Consider the following 19,096-nt stretch of genomic DNA (forward strand, 5'->3'; position numbering starts at 1 on the left):
GGGGAAAGGCCTGCTGTAGCAGGGCCTAACTGTGACAGCAGTGGTGTGATGGTAGGGGCTTGTGTGAGCTGTACAAGCCCACCAGGATCAAGAAGGTCAAAGTGGACAAGGAGAGGAAACAGGGCACAAGAGGGGCTGATAGGATATGTGAAGCTTGCTGCACAGGGACCTACTGTGTATTTAAACCCTGTATTCTACCTCTCCTATGGCAGTGGCTGAGCAGTACTGTTGTTGAGAGGTGACTATTCAGTGCTCCCATCAGTGGAATGCCGAGCAATCGGAGAGGGTTACAGAACTATCTTCTGGAGGGGAGGGAGAATTGCCAGGCAGATCAGGGAAAGACATGAGGAATTTTCTTTCCCTCTCGCTGCAAGGGGGCATAGGCTTGTGCACTGCTCCAGCACATTCCTCTGGCAGCTGGATCTGAGCCATGCAGCAGAGGGTGAAGCTCTGCAACTGCCTGTGGCCTCAGCTGTCTTCACACCTCAGGGACAGCAAGGACAGATCCTTGGGGGTACTGAGCCACAGAGGGTTGTTTCTGTGAGAGACAGAGCCCATCTTCCTGCAGGTGGGGCAAGGCAGCTGTGTGTAGGGGTCACAGGAGGGAACAGCTTCCGCTCCCAGGTCTGCTGCGGGCTTTGCCTCCTCTTGAAGCTGTTACTACAAAACAAATCTCAGCAATATACTGCAGTTGCAGCTGTTAAACAGCCCCGTCCTGGCCTACGCCCTTGGAGTGGTGAGGATTGCAGTTTCAGCTGAGGAGGGGGTCACCATGAGTTGCCAGCATCCTTGAGGACTTTACTGGGAGGATTCTGATATTCACAGTGTGGATTTCTTCCTCCTCACTCTGAAGTCTACTGGAGCTACTTTTACACATTTTCTAGCACATCCTACCCTCTCTTCATTGTTCTGCAGCTCCATGTTACATCTGCCTTTATAGTAAGTGATGTGTTGCTGGATGCTGGTTCTTTGCTCTGACACCAATTTTGCCAGCTCTTAGATTTGTGTCACTGAAAGGAACTGCCCAAGGGTGGGTTGCTGGTGGGGCCTCAGATATCACCCTATGCCCACCCTTCCAGGCTTGTACTGCTCTGCCCTGCACCTTCACCCCAGGGTTTATTCTATGTAACTTCTTGTAACTCATTCCCACCCTTGAATTACTAATAACAGACATCACACCATGCCACTGTAAAAGGGAAGCAAAACTAAAACTAAGTAGTTAATGGCCACTTGGTAATTAGATGCTGTTACAAACTAAGTAAATCAAAGAAAGCTCCAGGCAAATTGAGATAAGCCTCAATGAAGCCTGACAGCCCCAGTCCTGAGGCCTTGCAAGCTCCGTGTAGGCCCCATTCCCCAGTCCTGCCCCAGCCCATTCATGTGGGCTGACATGACCATAACCATGGGCTTTGGGTGCTGAGCTGCTCACCTCATTTGCTGGGTGGTGCAGCCTGTGGGCATGGGGTCTTGGGTGCCTCATTAGGGTCTCTTACCTCCATCTGGAGAAGCTGAGGTGCTCTTTGGGAAGGAAGGGGTTAAACATTGCTCCTGGCAGGTCTTTGGCGGTACCAGCTGGGTCAATGACATGAGGGGCAGACACAAGGAGCTGAAGGCTGGATGAGTAGAGTCCTGAGCAGCACTGAAGGGGTGGCCATTGTGTCCCCCCAGAGGGGCTGGCCTGGCAGGGAGGTGGGTGAGGGGACAGTGCCTGTGCAGCCCTAGCCCTTACCTGCCCTGGGACCATTGGGCAGAGCTCTGCACCCCAGTCCTGCTGCTGATGGGCCCGCAGTGGCTCTACCCCACCAGGGAAGGGCCACACGGTTGGCAGCACCTGTGGATGGGGGGGCAGCTCCCCCTTCCTTCAACACAGCATCCCCTGCAGTGACTCCTCTGTTAATGGAGTTAACTGTTAATAGAGTTAACTGTTAATAAATAGTTTCCTCTGTTAACAGCCCTGCTGCCTGCACAGTGCCTGCTGCACAGTGGGGCCCAGCTGGGGCACCCTGGCACCACCCCTCGCTGGTTGGCACCAGCCTCAGGTTTTGCATCCCCCACTGACTTGGGGTTGCAGCTCAAAGGGTCTCCTGGAGGCCGCCCACGCTGGGGGAATCCCTTCGCTCCCAGGTGTCCTGTCCCTCCTGGGCTGGGGGCTGCTGCTTACCCAGCCTGGCTTCTTGAAAAGCCAGGCCTAGTGGGGCTGAGGAGGCCACAGCTGGCAGGGCCAGCTCCTTGCCTGCCCCTCCTGGGTTTGGCTGTACACCAGCTGGCAGAGGGGCTGAGCTGGCCCCAGGCTGCTGCCTGGCCTGGTGCAGAAATGAATGCAGATGCACGCCTGGTGGTAACACTTCCTCTTCCTCCCCCGGGGCGAGTGGGGGCACGTTGACCACCCTCGACGTGGCCCTGCGGGGCAGGCAGCACTTGGTGCAGGCAAGGAGGGGCACAGAGGGATCACCTTGTGCTGTTGCCAGCGCCTGACTGTTAATAATGTCCCTGTCTTGTGCCCCATGTGGGACTTTGTCCTCAGCCCAGGCCTGCCTGTGGAAGGGGCTGGAGCTGCTGGTACAGTGACGTGCTGACCACATACTCTAGGAGCGAAGTGGCAGGCACCCAGTGCTGCCATGTTCCCCAAAGGCTCAGGGTGAACTAATGCTGCATATACACTCCCCACTGGGGCCACTACAGCTGGGGTGTCCGGCCACCCACTTGGGGCAGTACGTGCTCCAAACTGGAGAGGACCAACTCCAGGTTGGAGGAACCTCCCCTGGGCAGGAGCTCACCTTGATTGGCAGCTTCCCAGTGGTTAAAGGACCTTGGCTGAAGCAGGGTGGTGGCCAGCCTAGCAGGACCACAAGGCTGCCAGGGTCTACCCACTGCTACCTGGGCTGGGCAAGCCCCTGGGGGTGCTGCAGGGCTCCTATGGACAGAAAGCCAGCCCGGACCACAGCAGCCGAGCTCACTTTGTTCTTTGGACCATTACTTTTAGTACTCTCAGCTCTGGTGGGACACAGTCACCCTCCCTGGGACACAGTCACCCTCCCTAGGCTGGAGAGAGGCAGCTGGTCACCTTGAGTGTTCACATTCATGGGGCTGTATTTGCCCGTGCTGTAAGGTCACTCAGCACCTGCTCAGGGCCAGGGAAGTTTGTCCTGGAGCTGGTGACAGACCCATGCAGCCTGGGACTGCCCAGCCCTGGGGAGCTGTGCAAGACAGGCACTGGCTGGGGAGATCTGCTGGTTGTGCATGGCTTGTTTTCGGGTGGCTTGGCTCCTTGTGCACAGTCGTATTTGCTCTAGTGACAGCCCCAGTGCTGTGCCCGGTCCCATCTTGCAGGGCAGTGACACAGCTCATCAGCATTGCCTTTGGCTGGCATTCAGCCCGTACAGGCATCTGGCCCTGGGCTCCAGCACGCTCCATGTCCTCATGCCATTGCCTTGGGGTCCTTTCCTCCTGAGCCAAGTGCTAAGGTGGCTTTCCTCTCCCAGGTGGGCATCCAGATCCCCAGGGAGAAGCCTTGTGCTTACCCCGCATCACCCCTCATGTGTTCATGCTCAGAGCCCTCGTAGCTTAACACACACACATCGCTTGGGCCCACATCCCTGTGCTCCACCCCCCACAGCTCCTGGTCACCTCACACAGCATCCAGTGCAGCCCTCAAGGTAGCCTGGGCACCTGTCTGGGAGACACACGGACACTGGGTAGGACAGGGCTGCCTGTGCATCCCAGCCCCCTCCAGACACAGCACAACTGGTCTCATATGGACCAGCTGGCTTCCTAAGTGCTTCTGCTTGGTCCCTTTAATTTCACTGGTTAGGTTACTCCTGTGAGGCTGGTATGGGAACTCAACCAAACTGTTGTGCTGTGGTTGCCAGCCTCCTGGCATGTGGTAAGCCACAGAGCCTGACTGTGGCAATCAATCAGGTGTGTCCTGGCACGTTTTATTGACAGGCTGAGCCCAAACTGAGCCTGGTGGGACCCAGGAAAGCAGGTGGTGCTCTGGGAAACCCCAAATATTCCAGTGACTGCCATAGCCTTGCCTGCCAATAAAGCCACAGCAGCTGGGCCCCAATTTATTCTGGTCTTAAACCTGTTTTAATCTGTGGGACTGGGGCCACTTACCCAGTATAACAAGTGAGGGCTTGAGTTTGGAGTAAGAAGGGAATACCCATACCCTCAGTGGTGGAGCGGGTGATCAGACACTGGAAGCTGATGGTCCATATTTTGGGGTGCTTTGTAGCAAGAGCCAGGGCCTCTTGCTGCTTTGGATGATTTCTAAGCACTCTACATAAAAGTGCCAAGCTGCAGGGTGGGCAGGCAACAGGAAAAAAAGAAAAAAATACTATAACCAGGCAGGGGCTGAAAGCATGAGAAGAGCCTGAAACCAAGTAAGAACCTAGAAACAGCACATGAGAGACTCCAGAGCAGGGAACAAGAACCCCAGGGTGCCCAGGAGGCTACAGGTGGAGGAACCAGGGCTATCCCCCCAGCCTTGTCTCACCATCCATTGCATGAAATTAAGGAAAGCAACAGAGGAGCCTGGGATGAAAGAGGGTAAGCTTGGGCCTCCTGCTTCCTTTTCCAGGGGTGGCTGAAGTCAGGGCTAGTGCAAGAGGGTGGATGGGGAATGGGTACTAAACACTGCAGGGCTGCACACAGGGTGATGGGACCAGCTGCTGCAGAGCCATGAGTGAGCCCGGCTGGCTGTGGGGTGTAACCCTTCATGGGTACGAGGACTTGGCTGCTGGCATGAGGCATCTCAGGTTACCAGAAGTCTTCACCATGTGTTGGGCCAAACTGCTGGGAGATGGTCCCTGGCACCTGCCTGGGGGTAAAATTCACACTCACTGGGCTCTCTGCCCCCCTTGCAGGGGCTCTCACCTTCACCAGGGTGATGATGGGCAGAGCCAAGTGCAGGTACAACACCTGGAGTGTCCCCAGGCTGGAGGACTCTCCTTGACTGCCAGTTACCTACAAGCCTGGAGCCAGTCCCCCCACAACCACTTCTTCCCTGCCTGCCCCACCCTCTATTCATAGCTAGAGACAAGGGGTAACACAGAGCGTGGAAAAGAGCCTTTATTTAGAAAGCACTTGGTGCCCAGTGATCCTGGGGCCTCTTCCCTGCTACCTCCCACCTGACTGAGCCCACTGACATCGCTACAAACCACCTGCCCCCACCTCCTGTCACTGTTCCTCTTGCTGTGGATGCAGAGATGTCCCCCTTGGCAGCTCTCCAAATGCAGTATGCACTGCCTGGCCACAGCACCTGTCCCATCCTGTGGGCCAAGCACCTCCATCCCCCTTGTGAGTACCCACCCCTGTGCCTGCCCAACAGACAGGCAGCCCCTCGGAGCCATGCCTACACCACGTGCCCACCCCCACATGCTCCCGGCCAGGGTGTTCCTGTGCAGCCCCTGTGGAGGCACAGGGCCAGGAGCGGTGACATCCCCCATCCCTGCCCTGCTACCGGTGTGGAGGCTCCTGCTTCTGGTGTCGCGGCCACTGCTGCCTGCGGAAGTGCTGGGGGCTGAGCACGGGTATGTGTCCGACGAGGCGCAGGGGCGAGCCTGGGCTGGGGATTTTAGAGCAGGGAGGTGCTGGCTGGTGTCCAAGGGCTGGGAGATGGTGTCTGGGAGGTGCAGCCAGCATGGCAAAGGGCACAACAGCCTCCGAGGGGATGAGAAAGGCAGGCACAAAACCATAGGAGAGATCGAAAGCTTTGGGGGCTGCTCCACTCCACAATGGGGCAAGACGGGCTGGTGTTGGGCTAGCCAGGGCACCTGAGTGCCCTGCAGGGCCCACAGGGTCCCTGCCCACCTGGTCCTTCTGCAGCAGCTCCTGCAGTTTTTCCAGCTGCGTCTGGCAGATGTGGGAGCGCGTGCGGCTCTGGTAGAAGGACTCCAGAAAGGAATCGAGGGGCAGGTCCTGGGACAGGAACTGCTCTATCTGGGCCTGTGGGACAAGCAGTGGGACAGCATGAAGCCAAGGGAGCCCAGATGGCTGAGTACCCCCTGGACCCTGGACTCTTCTCCAGAGGGCACAAAGAGGAGTCCAGGGCCCGGGCAAGGAAGGGACAGCAGCACAGGGCTCTTGCCTGACTCACCTCCGACTCTGCCTCAGAGGCATTGAGCTTGGCTTGGAGCTGGCCCAGGGCGCTCTGTGGGCTCCACTTCTCCAGGTACGCCTCTGTGTCGGTAGGGGATAAGGCTGCCAACAAACCTCCCCCCACATGCCCCCCCTGCTGGGGGCTGCTGTCTTTCCCATCCTCAAACATCAGCTCCCCTCCCCTGAACACGTCGCTGGAGCCACCTGCACACCAAGGCCTGCATCCCCCCATGGCATCAGTCCCAGCTGAGGGCTGGCTGTGTCGCAGGCAGAGTCACCTTCACTGCTCCTGATCATGGCTGGGACATTTCTCCAGGGCAGGTTCAAGGATTCTGAGCCCACCTGGGTCCTCCTATTAACACAGGTTGCTCTAGCCATGCCAGGCTCTGCCTTGTCCCATCGGCTGCACCCCACTCACCCAGGCGCTGCTGCTTGTCCCAACATGCCTCTCGTATCTCCCACAGCTCCTGGTACTTGAGGGCTAGGGCAGCCTTTCCGTCTTCCAGCCGTGGACGCAGGGACAGGTTCACCCTGGCCAGGGTGCAGTTTGAAGCCAAACAGATCTCCTGCTCCAGCTGCAGACTCTGAAACTGTGGGAACAGGAATGGGGGGTACGTGTCAGCACTGGGAGAAATGGGCAGAACTAGTCAGAGCTGGCAGACTGCTGGGAAAGGGTCCATTGCCAGACAGGGGCAAACCCTCTCCTCCTGCACTGTCCCCATCCCTCTGCTCTGCCTGGAGAAGGGGTGCATCCCAAGAGGGATGCAGCAGCTGGACCTGGGCTACCCACAGCATAGGGCAGCTTACCCTGAATGTGGCAAACCTCACAGCTGGCTACCCAGCCCCCTTTGCAGAGGAAAGGACTCGTTAGCTAACGATGTCAGGTGAGAGACACACACCCACTCTCGCTGCACACACATCTTCCACCCATACGGAACGGGGAGCAGAGTGTGGTGCCGGGCTGTGCTTTGAGGGGCCCAGGGGAAAGATGCTGAAATCAGGCCAAGAATTATTTGAAAATAACCCGTTCCTGTTCCCGCAGAGGAACACCGGGAACCGCTGGAGCCGAAGAGCACTCAGGGCTCATCCCAGATGCAGGGAACGAAGCCAGGCGCGAAGGGCACGGCCAGGGCTTCCCAGCCTCCCCCAGATCTTGGGGCAGTGCGGGCAGCGGCTGTGGCCCTGCTGGGGGTTTTGGTCCGAGGCTGCCTGGCAGGCGATGGCTGCTGAACCCTGAGCAGCACCAGAAGCCCCGGGGAAGCCGCCGGCGGGACGCCCAAGCAGAGGTTTCCCCGCGGCCGCCTCAACCCAGCCGGAGAATCGTGCGGTTCCTCCAGAGCCCCCGCGTCCGGCGGGCGCGATTCAGATCTCAAGGGAAAACCAACAAGCAGCGGTGCCGGGGACGGGCGGGTGATGCCCGGCCCCGCAGCGCCCGGGTCCCGCGCACCGGGAAGGCCCCGCCAGGGGCGAGCGCTGCGCGGCTCCGCCGGCTGAAGGACCCGATCCCCGCCCCGGCCGTACCTTCTTGCTGAGGCGGGCGGCGCGCTGCAGCCGGGGCTCGTCCTGCAGCAGGGCGCGGAGCTGCGCGGTGCTGAGCGCCCCGACGCGGCGCGGGGAGCCGGGCGGCGCCGGGGGCCGGGACATGGGCCGGGGCCGGGGCCGGGGCACGGGCTCGGGCTCGGGCTCGCGCGGGACGGGCCCCCCCGCCGCAGCAGCCGCCGGGAGCCACGCGCGCCCCGCCCCTCCCCCCCCCCCGGCCTTAAAGGAGCCGCAGCTGAGCACAAGGCGCTCCGGTGGTGCACCGCGCCGCCCGCGGCTGGTGGGGGAACCGGCACTGCACCCCTCTGTATGCATCCTGTTCCCCGCTCTGTGCCTCCTGCGCCCCATCTGCTGTGTGCACCCTGCGTGCCACTGCCTGCATCCTGCACTGCGCCCCACCATGCGCTGTACTGCACCGCGCTGTGTGCATCCCGCTTGTCACTGCCTTGGCCTCACCCTGTACATCGCAGCACTGCGCTTGTGCACCCTGTGGACACCCTGGCACCACTGTACCTATCGGCTCAGGAGAGAGGAGGGAGAGGGCAATGAGGCGCCCTGTCACGGCCGGCTCTGTGGGGGAGGGAGAGCCGGGAGTACTGGTCCCACTTGCGATGGGTAACTGCTCACCGCAGGGTGTTATGGTCATTAAATATTTGCAGGGATTCAGAGACCTAAAAGGAAAATTCAGGGAGCAGAAACCTGCCTGAGGACTACCAGCCCCACTTCAGGACATCTGTGTGCTGCAGTCTGGAAAACTCTCCTTTGCCCTGTTCTTACTTTTTAAATGAAAGATGTGATGGAAAAGCTGGGGAAAAGTAGCAAACCAGGAACTCCAATTCACCACCAAGGCTGGAGATGCCCCCATCTCTGGAGAGGGCCATCTGACACCGCAGAGTCCCTGAAGGGATACCTTCCAAGGCCAAAGAGGATTCTCGCTTATGAGTTGGTGGGCCTCATCGAGAAGGCTTTAAACTAGATTTGAAGGGGGAAGGGGATAAAACCAGGCTCACTAGAGAAGAGCCTAGGAGTGGCATGCTGATGTTGGGGGTGAAATCTCAAGTTCAAGGGCCCAGCTCAAGTGCACCTACACCAATGCACACAGCATGGGCAGCAAACAGGAGTATCTGGAAGCCATTGTGTAGTGGGACAGCTATGACTTAGTTGCCATCACAGAAACATGGTGGAATGGCTCTCATGACTGGAGTGCTGCAACAGATGGCTATAAGCTCTTCAGAAGGGATAGTCAAGGAAGGAGAGGCAGTGGGGTAGCTCTGTATGTTAAGGAGTGTTTTGATTGTATAGAACTCAATGCTTGTGATGACCAAGTCAAGTGCTTATGGGTAAGGATGGGGGGGAAGGCCAACAAGGCAGATATCCTGCTCGGTGTCTGTTATAGACCACCCAACCAGGTCGAAGAGGCAGATGAAGCATTCTACAAGTGGCTGGCAGAAGTCTCATAATCGCTAGCCCTTGTTCTTGTGGGGGACTTCAACTTACCAGACATCTGCTGGAAGTATAACACAGCAGAGAGGAAACAGTCCAGGAGGTTCCTGGAGCATGTGGAGGATAACTTTCTGACGCAGCTGGTAAGTGATCCTACCAGAAGAAGTGCCTTGCTGGACCTGCTGTTTACAAACAGAGAGGACTGGTGAGAGATGTGGTGGTCGGAGGCCGTCTTGGGCTTAGCGATCACGACATGATAGAATTCTCAATTCTGAGTGAAGTAAGGAGAGGGGTCAGCAAAACCACTACCATGGACTTCTGGAGGGCAGACTTTGGCCTGTTCAGGTCACTGATTGAGAGAGTCCCTTGGGAGACCATCCTGAAGTGCAAAGGGTCCAGAAAGGCTGGACAGTCTTCAAGAAGGAAATCTTAAAAGTGCAGGAGCAGGCGGTCCCCATGTGCCGTAAGAAGAGCTGGCGGGGAAGATGACTGGCCTGGCTGAACAGGGAGCTTTTGCTGTGACTCAGGAAAAAAAGGAGAGTTTATCACCTCTGGAAGAAGGGGCAGGCAACTCAGGAAGAATACAAGGATCTCGTTAGGTCACGCAGAGACAAAATTAGAAAGGCAGAAGCCCAGCTAGAACTCAATCTGGCCACAGTCATAAGGGATAACAAAAAATGCTTCTACAAATCTATTAACAACAAAAAGAGAGCCAAGGAGAGTCTCCATCCCTTACTGGATATGGGGGGAGAACATTGTCACCAAGGATGAGGACAAGGCTGAGGTACTTAATGCCTTCTTTGCCTCAGTCTTTAATAGGCAGTCCAGGTATCTGCAGGGTGTTCAGCCCCCTGAGCTGGAAGATGGGGATGGAGAGCACAATAACCCCCCATAATCCAGGAGGAAGCAGTTAAGGACTTGTTAAGCCACCTGACCCACAAGTCTATGGGGCCTGATGAGATCCACCTGAGAGTACTGAGAGAGTTGGTGAAGGAGCTTGCCAAGCCACTCTCCATCATTTACCAGCAGTCCTGGTTAACAAGGTTGGTCCCAGATGACTGGAGGCTTGCCAATGTGACACCCATCTATAAGAAGGGTCGGAAGGAGGATCCGGGGAACTACAGGCCTGTCAGCCTGATGTCAGTACTGGTGAAGATTATGGAGAGGTTCATCCTGAGGGCGCTCACAGGACATGTGCAGGACAACCAAGGGGTCAGGCCCAGCCAGCATGGGTTCATGAAAGGCAGGTCCTGCTTGACCAACCTGATTTCCTTCTATGACCAGGTGACCTGTCTAGTGGATGAGGGAAAGACTGTGAATGTTGTCTACCTGGACTTTAGTAAAGCCTTTAACACCATCTCCCACAGCATTCTCCTGGAGAAACTGGCGGCTCATGGCTTAGACAGCTGTACTCTTCGCTGGGTAAAGAACTGGCTGAATGGCCGAGCCCAGAGAGTTGTGGTGAATGGAGTTAAATCCAGTTGGCAACTGGTCACAAGCAGTGGTTCCCAGGGCTCAGTTTTGGGGCTGGTCTTGTTCAATATCTTTATCGATGATCTGGATGAGGGGATCGAGTGCTCCCTCAGTAAGTTTGCAGTTGACACCAAGTTGGGCGGGAATGTTGATCTGCTTGGGGGTAGGAAGGCTCTGCAGAGGGATCTGGACAGGCTGGATCGATGGGCCGAGGTCAACCGTATGAGGTTTAATAAGGCCAAGTGCCAGGTCCTGCACTTGGGTCACAACAACCCCATGCAACGCTACAGGCTTGGGCAGGAGTGGCTGGAGAGCTGCCCAGGAGAAAAGGACCTGGGGGTGCTGGTCGACAGCCGGCTGAACATGAGCCGGCAGTGTGCCCAGTTGGCCAAGGAGGCCAACAGCATCTTGGCCTGTATCAGCAATAGTGTGGCCAGCAGGAGTAGGGAAGTGATCGTGCCCCTGTAGGCAGCACTGGTGAGGCCGCACCTTGAATCCTGTGTTCAGTTTTGGGCCCCTCACTACAAGAAGGCTATTGAGTTGCTGGAGCGTGTCCAGCGAAAGGCAACGAAGCTGGGGAGGGGTCTGGAGCACAAGTCTTACGAGGAGTGGCTGAGGGAACTGGGGGTGTTCAGTCTGGAGAAGAGGAGGCTGAGGGGAGACCTTATTGCTCTTTACAATTACCTGAAAGGGGGTTGTGGTGAGGTGGGTGTTGGTCTCTTCTCTCAAGTAACTAGCAATAGGACAAGAGAAAATGGCCTTAAGTTGCACCAGGGGAGGTTTAGACTGGCTATTATGAAAAATTTCTTTACTGAGAGAGTGGTCAAACATTGGAACAGGCTGCCCAGGGAGATGCTGGAGTCACCATCCCTGGAAGTGTTCAAAAAACATGTAGACATGGCACTTCAGGACATGGTTTAGTGGGCATGGTGGTGTTCGGTTGATGGTTGGACTTGGTGATCTTAAAGGTTTTTTCCAACCTTAATGATTCTGTGATTCAGAAATAGCCCTGAGCTCTCTTTTTCCTCAGACACCGCTAGATGCAGGTGCCCCCTGTGCTCTGCAGTGCTAAGGGCAGTTCTCTGGAGCAGTGTAACGTACCTTCTGGCTCAGAGATCTTCCACTGCTTACTTCTTTCAGTATTTTCTAATTTCTCAAACCTTTCTAGATGGCTCGCAGTGCGCACTGGGCTCTGCAACTGGCAGGCAAGGGGCTGGGTTTTCCCTTAGTCATTGGTCCTGGAAGTGGAACTCACTGCTGGTGCTGTGCTGCCCCAAGCCAGAAATGGTTTATGAACGTGAAAGTACTTCTCAGACAGTCTGTCCCGGCAGTGTCAGAGTGTTGTTGGGTGGAGGAGCTGTAGGGCCCTAGTCCTTCAGCCTTACAGCATCAGCACTATCTACACTCTTCCTGGCAAAGGTTCATCTAAATTGGTCTCAGAAACTTGGGTATGGTGAGCCCATTCCTGTAATGAGCTCTTCCCTCATTAGTGTCTCCTAATTCAAGTGCTTCCTAGCACCTAACCTACTTGTCTTTTGCTTCCATTTAAGTTCACTGCTTCTCAGTCACAGCAGACAGATCTACTGATGACTTTGAAATCATGTTTCTGCAGGATCAAAGCATGACTGTGCAGACAGACAGGTAGCAAGGAACAAACCTGGACAGATGCAGCCTCCCAGCAGGAGCAGAACCTTGGCACCAGGACATTGCCACGGTTTTTGACCCTGGACTGTGAACATGATGATGATGTGAGAAGAGTTCTCCCACATGACAGGTCCCTTCTGAACCCTCCTGTGCAGACCACAGGTCCTTTATCTCAGTGTAACTAGATTTAGTTTTCTTACATCCATTCCTGTGAGAACCACTTAATGGCACTCAACTCAGTCCTAGCACCTGACATGGGATTTATTGGGTCTTGTTGAGAGCACATCAGAGATAGAGAACAGACATTCATTAATGGAGAATGAGCCCAAGGAAGCAAATTTATTGAGATGCATTACCAGACACTGCAGAGAGGCACAAAGTGTGTGGAAATTTGTGGCATGCAGCTTTTTTACTTGCTGTGGGTTCTGGAGGCAGCTAAGAAATTCTGATGAAAAGTCACTCCAGGGCTAAGTGTCTTCCTCCCACAGGGAAGATACATGTGGAATCCACAAATTTCACAAGTGATTTTTTAATTCTTGATTATGAACGTAATAACAAAGAATCATTGGCAAGCACAGGGGAAAGGAGCTGAGTAGAGGAGGAGCCTGCACTCAGAGAAGGGAATTGGAAAGTGTCATTTCACCAATCCCCCTATTACTCTTGGGCTCCTTTCTCTGCTCCAGAAAGGCTCAAGCTCTTTGGTCATGCAGAGCCTTCGCAGAGCGTCCAGTGTGGACAGGAGGGGGATGAAGCACTAACAATACAGAGCTGGCTTGATGAGGATAAGGGAGGATTTGCAGTTCCCTTTGCACAGGCTGCCCCATGTCATGCCCCCCTTGAAATTCAGCCGTACAGAATAACACGCCGAGTACCACCACCCACCCTCATAGCTGTAGGCACAGTTCTTACTGTAAGTGTCCTGATCCCGATCCTTTGTGGAGAATTTCATGTTGTCATGCATGGTGCTGGGATTGTCTGAGGTCATGGCATCCCCTGCTGTCCCTGTGTAGGAGCCCAGCCTCAGCCGGTAGCCATGGGACTCATCTTCCACACTGAAGAGGTTATAGTCTGCGAAATTGATGTTGTCCGAGGAGTCCTGGATGATAAACCTGACCTGGTAGACCTTCTGCTTGGCGATCTGATAGATGTACTCAGTACCCAGCCAGTACTCGCTGCGCACGTTCCCAAAGCCGTACTTGTAGGTGCTCCAGGACTCGGCCCAGGTGACTGGTGTGTCTTTCTGGTTCCTCTGGATGACCGTCCAGCCCCCATTTGTCACATTCATTTCGCAGTACACCACAAGGTGGTGGAGCCCTTTTGGCTGGATGATGTAGACACCGCTGTGGCTTCCATGGGGGATCTCGCTGCAGTCCTTGGGCCAACCTGGGGCAGGAAACAGGCATGGTTATTAAACCCCACACAATGGGATACTGAAAGCACCTCATATTTCTTTTGTGCCTATATCCTTTTGCGCACACATTCTTGGGCTATATTCCTGCCACGTGCTCACAGGAGTAAATCAAAATCTTGAAATGTTCAATGTAAGAGTTGGGCTTCATATCTTTCCAAGACAGGATTCAGATTGATGGGGGGACACTGCCAAAATGTCTTGGCTTGGTGAGACCAAGGCAGACATTGCCTTCACCCAGCACCCAATGCACCCTAGCCCAGGTTGGATTCAGTCTTGCAGTGCTGTGATGATTTGCCTGTAGCATTTGTCACACAGAGAAATGCAAATCAGGATTATTAAGCCATTTGCTGTTACAGCATGGAGGCTTTAGAGTTTATAGTAATCTCAAAAGCCCTGGAGAGAGTGTGATCAAGAAATCTATGTTGCTAATAATTAAATCAGCCCTTGTGATCTCAATAGGGCAAATCTATTGATTTTCTCTTGGCTTACCCAAGTAGCTCTTCAGAGATTTCCTGACTTGTTTGATTTGATTATGGCCTTTCCATGCTCCAGAGCATTAGCACCTTATACAACAAACAGCTGAATGCACCTACACACTTCCACGAAGGGACTTGCTCTGCTCCCAGTACCTCTGCTACTGGTTATTGCTACCCAGACAGGACTTATCTTGCGGTCCTATGGGCTACTGTTGACTCAGTCAGTTCAGTAACGCAGTCAGTCCCTGTCTTACCAAGTCTTCTCATCAACTGTATAGTGAAAATAGGAAAATAACCAATCACCATTTCCCAAAGGCCAATAATGAATCATAACTTTCCAGTTTGGATCTTTAGGTGGAAAATTCCCCATGCTAAAGATCCATATCAACTAGTGACTCCAGGACATGGCTGGTAATAGAGTGCCCCTGAGGTTATGAGCTGTGGCACCTCTGCAGCCCATCAGAAAAACAACATTTTTCCTGGGAGGAGCCAGTGCATGGGCTGAGGTGGCTAAGAGCTCTTCATGAGTCCAGCAATGGTGAAACCTTAGGAACAGTTATACTCCTTATGAAGAGACTTACCATGGCCTGCTGGTGGGTGGGGAGCAATGTCTCTGACCTGTCGAACATGTTTGCCACCATTATCTGAATTAACAAGAACAGACGAGACAGGAGTGAGTGTTGAGAGTAGACATCTCTGCCGGAGATGGAGAGCACAGTCTTCTCCAGATGATATTCCTGTTTTTCTCTTGTTGCTCCTAATTCCAGAGTGACTTTAACATTTCAGATATCAGCTCATTGATAGTTCGGGGGAATTTACATGGTGTTAGAATGGGGCAGATGCTTTCTTGTGAGAAGGATTTGGGCACACTGTGTGGGAGAAAGACCCCGAATGTTGGTGGCAACATTGGAAAGTTGGTTGTTAAAGTGCAGTAGAAGCAGTTAGGAAGGGAGTCAGGAAGAAGAGGGATTAGAGGGGGAAGAAACGTGAGAGGAAAACTGGAAAACTGGTGGAGTTGGGAGAGGGGCTCCGCTTAGCTGGGTTAGAAGAGAATTTGAAGGGTGGGACAGAGGATGGTTTAGAGTGAATTAATGCAATTCTTTCACAAGGACATCTTCTGTGTATCCACTGATGGCTATAAAATGGAGGAATGAATCATAGACTTATGGAATCACAAAAGCTGTTCCTGTCCCTTCTCTGAAACAGACACCTAACCCTGCAGCCGCTGCTCTCTCACATCCTCAAATATCTGCTAATTTCTCTTTCAGCTGGTGTTTTCCTATCCCTTCCCTTATGAAGTGTTTAACTTAAGCCTCTTGCACTATGTATAAGCCCATTCTTTTACTACACCCAGAGTACACTTTTTTCTGCAGACACATTGTAATATTGCTATCACTTCCTCCTCCATGGTCTTCTGATTTTGGGGCTAAACCATTCAGCCTTCCCTGACACAGTCTGCCTGCCAGATATTTGACCTTTTTCCCTTTGACTCTCTCCAAATGTGTCTCAAAGCCGACCAGTGAATGGGATGGTTGGACTGATCCTGTGTGGAGTGGGAAACACTCATGTAATGTGGTCTAAAGGACTTTCCTACCATGGTATCTACTTCTACTACAGCCATATGAAGCTATTCGCTCATGCTTGTTTTGTAAGCCATAGTCTGCCACTGCTACTTTCTGCCTTCACTTCCCACCCATTTGGAAGCACTCCTCCACAAGTCAAGACTTTTGAATGCCTGTCTTCTCTGGCATGCCTCCCTGCTTACCCATCTTGCATTCACGCTGCTCATGTTTTCAGAGCACCTTACCAGTGGTCTGGGTGAGAGATGAATGTGAAACCCAGAGCACACCCCCTTTCTTTACTCAAACTTGCAGTTCTTTGTGAAGCCCAAGCTCTTGCCTCAGTCACAGGTGCTCCCTGTGTTGGCAGTTTCCTGACAGCTGACCGTTGCAGTGAAGGCTGGTGTGAAATCAGCATCAAACATTTGGACCTTGAGCTCTTCTGCCAAGAACTCTTCCTCCTCCCTTGGAAGGTAACCAGCTCTTTCTGTTGTGTCATGTCCCACTCACAGCCCCCAGTTTTATTCCAGGAGCATTTCTTGGAGGCTTCCTCATTGCTCCAATATACCCTGCTATTTGTAGATTACTCTGTGCCATCATCTGGCTGATTGCTCTATGTCTGTGCCACTGCTTAGCCTCTTTGTATTAACTTCACATAGTTCCTCATTGTATTAACTTCTCTCTTGAATTCACTTCTCCACTCACCTTGTGATTTCCAGAGGTGGCTACTGTTCTTCATGTCCTCAAAACACACTGTGATTATTTGCCTTAACATCTTTAACACTGCTTCTCAAGGAAGAGCCCATGGCCTGCAACACCCTTAGCTCAGTCTTGCTGTCAATGAGACTGAACCTGTCTTCTCCTGGGATTCTGTGAACTCTGGGCTTTGGACAATTGGACTCACTTATAGACAGGAGAACTTCATGCCAGAACTTCAGACAGAAGAGACAGGCAGCAAGCAGAGGAGGACTCTCAGATGATTCTTGTTCCAGTAGGACAGCCTACATTGCATTGGCATTGCCCACACATAGAGTAGTATTTAGTCCTTCCTCTGTGTTAGGGGGGTGTGGTTAGGCTGGTGAGGAGATCTGGACAGGATATGACTGAACGTGACCTTGTTTGCCTCTCCCTATTGTAACGGTATACTTACCAAGCTGGGAGGACTCTCGGGGAACATTCATAATTTCATCCAGTGTGCCATTGAGGATATGCAAGTTTTTTATGTCAAAGGCAGGAAGAGATGCTGCCAGGGCCAGCAGGCAGGTGAAAAGCAGAAGACAAAGGCATTGGGTAGCTGAAATTGGAAGAGATTGGAAAAAGAAGAAAGAGATCATAACTTCCATTAGAGAGCCATGAATCCCATTTGACTCCATCACATGCAAACTAAAACAGGAAAATAAAATTCTTTATGTGTAGAGCTCCCTCTTGGAGCCATAAGCCCCAACTCAGTCATTTAGATGAGCTGTCATATATTCATTGGCAGGAGTCATTAGTGGTGGCACTTGCTGTTGGTGGGTTTTGAGACAGAAGAAGTGTGAAAACCTTGTCCAAATCCAAAGTGACTGTAATCAGAAATCCCTGTAAAAACCAAGTCTTGGGGCTGGAGATAACAAGCAGGGTGAGCATGGAAGGAGGAATCCCCTTTCCTCCCAGCTCCCATCACGCTCCCGTGACATACTCACATTGTGTAACCTGGGACTACCAGGTTTGTGGGCAGTAAGAACCTAGATGTCTGGGTGGGAACAAGCCCCAGGCAGGTCTGTGTGTGTTTCTCTGCTCTGCATGAAAGCAGCATGACTGAGAAGGGCAGCACAAACTTTCAGGAATTACTGCCTGAAAAAATTATGTCCTTAAAATTTCCATATGTAGCTAGCTGCTCTGTTTTGTTCTTGTTCAGAGCAGGTAGGGAAACCAGAACACTTTTTGCAATACTAAATCTAAATAAAATAATAGAAAGTTTATTATGATTCCTAGAGAGTGGGGCATTGTGGAGACATCTGCTCATGGGGAAATCTTTTCATGATATGATAGATGTAGCTCACCCTGGCAGATTACCAACATGATCCCTCCACTGTTTGAAAGGGAGCAGAGCCAAACCTATTGTACTGCCCTGGGATACCTGGGTTTGGCACCATTCCCTGCAATGACTGAGAAGGAAAATGGTCAGTGATGCCAGCCTGGAACCACTGTGTGCAATTGCAGCCACCCTAGAGGCAAGCACCCCTTTCTGTGAATGCTCAGAGCTGTCCCAATTATTTGCACTGATTACAATTTTACAGGAAAAGTCTTTTAAACACACTTCAGTCCAACTGATTTGCTCCTCAATTCCTACATAACATTTAGTGTCTTGATACACTTATGTTTTAGAGGCATGTTTAAAGACATCTCTTCTTTAGGCCACCAGAGAAGCAATGCTCCCTTCACTGCTGGCCTATTCCCCTACGAATGGTCTTGAAAGGTCTGGGTAGGATGGAGATGCAGGGCAGAGGATCACCCTCTTCTGGGGACAGTGGTGTGCTTTTCAGCATCTAAACTCCAGCTCTTGATACCTGTTCAATATCACTCCTTAAGCAAGAATATTTAAAAAATCTGTTTTCTATTCTAGGGTATTTAATATTTTCCTTGGAGAACTGGAAATTACAAAGAATGTTTGGTAAATGTAAGGCTTGTAAAATGGGCTATCTGATGCTACAGGGCTACACTGATACAGCCTGAAAATAGCAGAACATGCAGACTCCTGCTCCAGTTCCCAGCCCAGGGCACAGCAAGCCCAGACAATGAAATGGACTTAGCGCTGGGATGGCTGGGATGTGGGGAGAAGGGAGCCCTGCAGAAGACAAAATGCCAGGATGCCCCGTGACCCGCAGCCACAGGCAGTGGTGCCGTCCCCTCCCTTCCCGTCCCACACTCACCCATGCCGTCTCTGCGGGGACCCTGTGGAGCGGGAAGCCGAGCAGGTCTGGCCTGGCTGGAGGAGTGTCCAGCCTGAAAGTTATAGGGCTCAGCAAGTGAGGGGGTGGAGGCACGAGACCCAAACCACAGCACTTGTCTACTGCTTGGCAACAGGACTAGCGGTTTATGGCTTATTTGCTCTTCATCATTAAGTGATATGTCCTCAGAAAATGAAGGCTGTGTCTCACAAAGGTGGAGAGCTTTCTTCAGAGGCAAAGCAAATAATTTGGTGCCAATAAGAAAATGCCTTAAAACAACCGTGGTTTACAGTGCCTGGCTACCCCCTGCCCTGGCAGGGTTTCCCCAGGGAACGGCATCCTCTGGGCACCTCTGCACATTTCAGCTCATAAGTAAATACCCAGATGACATTCCCCCTCCTGTATGGAAATCAAACATCAGGCGTTAAACACTCTCGCCGGAGCAGGCATCGAGCCCAACAGCCACTGGGGACCCCATTAGACCCTTCAGGGAAGAGGTACTCTAGTGTTCCTGGCAAATTG

The 19,096-nt window shown here is 53.1% G+C and overlaps 2 protein-coding genes across 2 annotated transcripts; both read right to left on the bottom strand.

Annotated features, from left to right (window-relative positions):
* Positions 1-5,402: 5,402 nt before the first annotated feature.
* VPS37D (VPS37D subunit of ESCRT-I) lies at positions 5,403-7,743 on the bottom strand (the record flags this gene model as incomplete). Its single annotated transcript, XM_082008478.1, has 4 exons — positions 5,403-5,946; positions 6,098-6,180; positions 6,518-6,689; positions 7,621-7,743. The coding sequence occupies 4 exons, from the start codon at positions 7,741-7,743 to the stop codon at positions 5,458-5,460; spliced, it is 867 nt and encodes a 288-aa protein (XP_081864604.1). The 3' UTR covers positions 5,403-5,457.
* Positions 7,744-12,919: 5,176 nt separating this feature from the next.
* On the bottom strand, positions 12,920-17,005 carry LOC309411858 (fibrinogen-like protein 1-like protein). The gene is made up of 3 exons (XM_082008610.1): positions 16,795-17,005; positions 14,667-14,729; positions 12,920-13,581 (listed from the first exon to the last, which is right to left on the bottom strand). The coding sequence occupies exons 1-3, from the start codon at positions 16,985-16,987 to the stop codon at positions 12,953-12,955; spliced, it is 885 nt and encodes a 294-aa protein (XP_081864736.1). The 5' UTR covers positions 16,988-17,005; the 3' UTR covers positions 12,920-12,952.
* Between the last annotated feature and the right edge of the window lie 2,091 nt (positions 17,006-19,096).

This window comes from Phaethon aethereus (assembly GCF_964289735.1).
Source record: "Phaethon aethereus genome assembly, chromosome: 19".
Taxonomy (NCBI): domain Eukaryota; kingdom Metazoa; phylum Chordata; class Aves; order Phaethontiformes; family Phaethontidae; genus Phaethon; species Phaethon aethereus.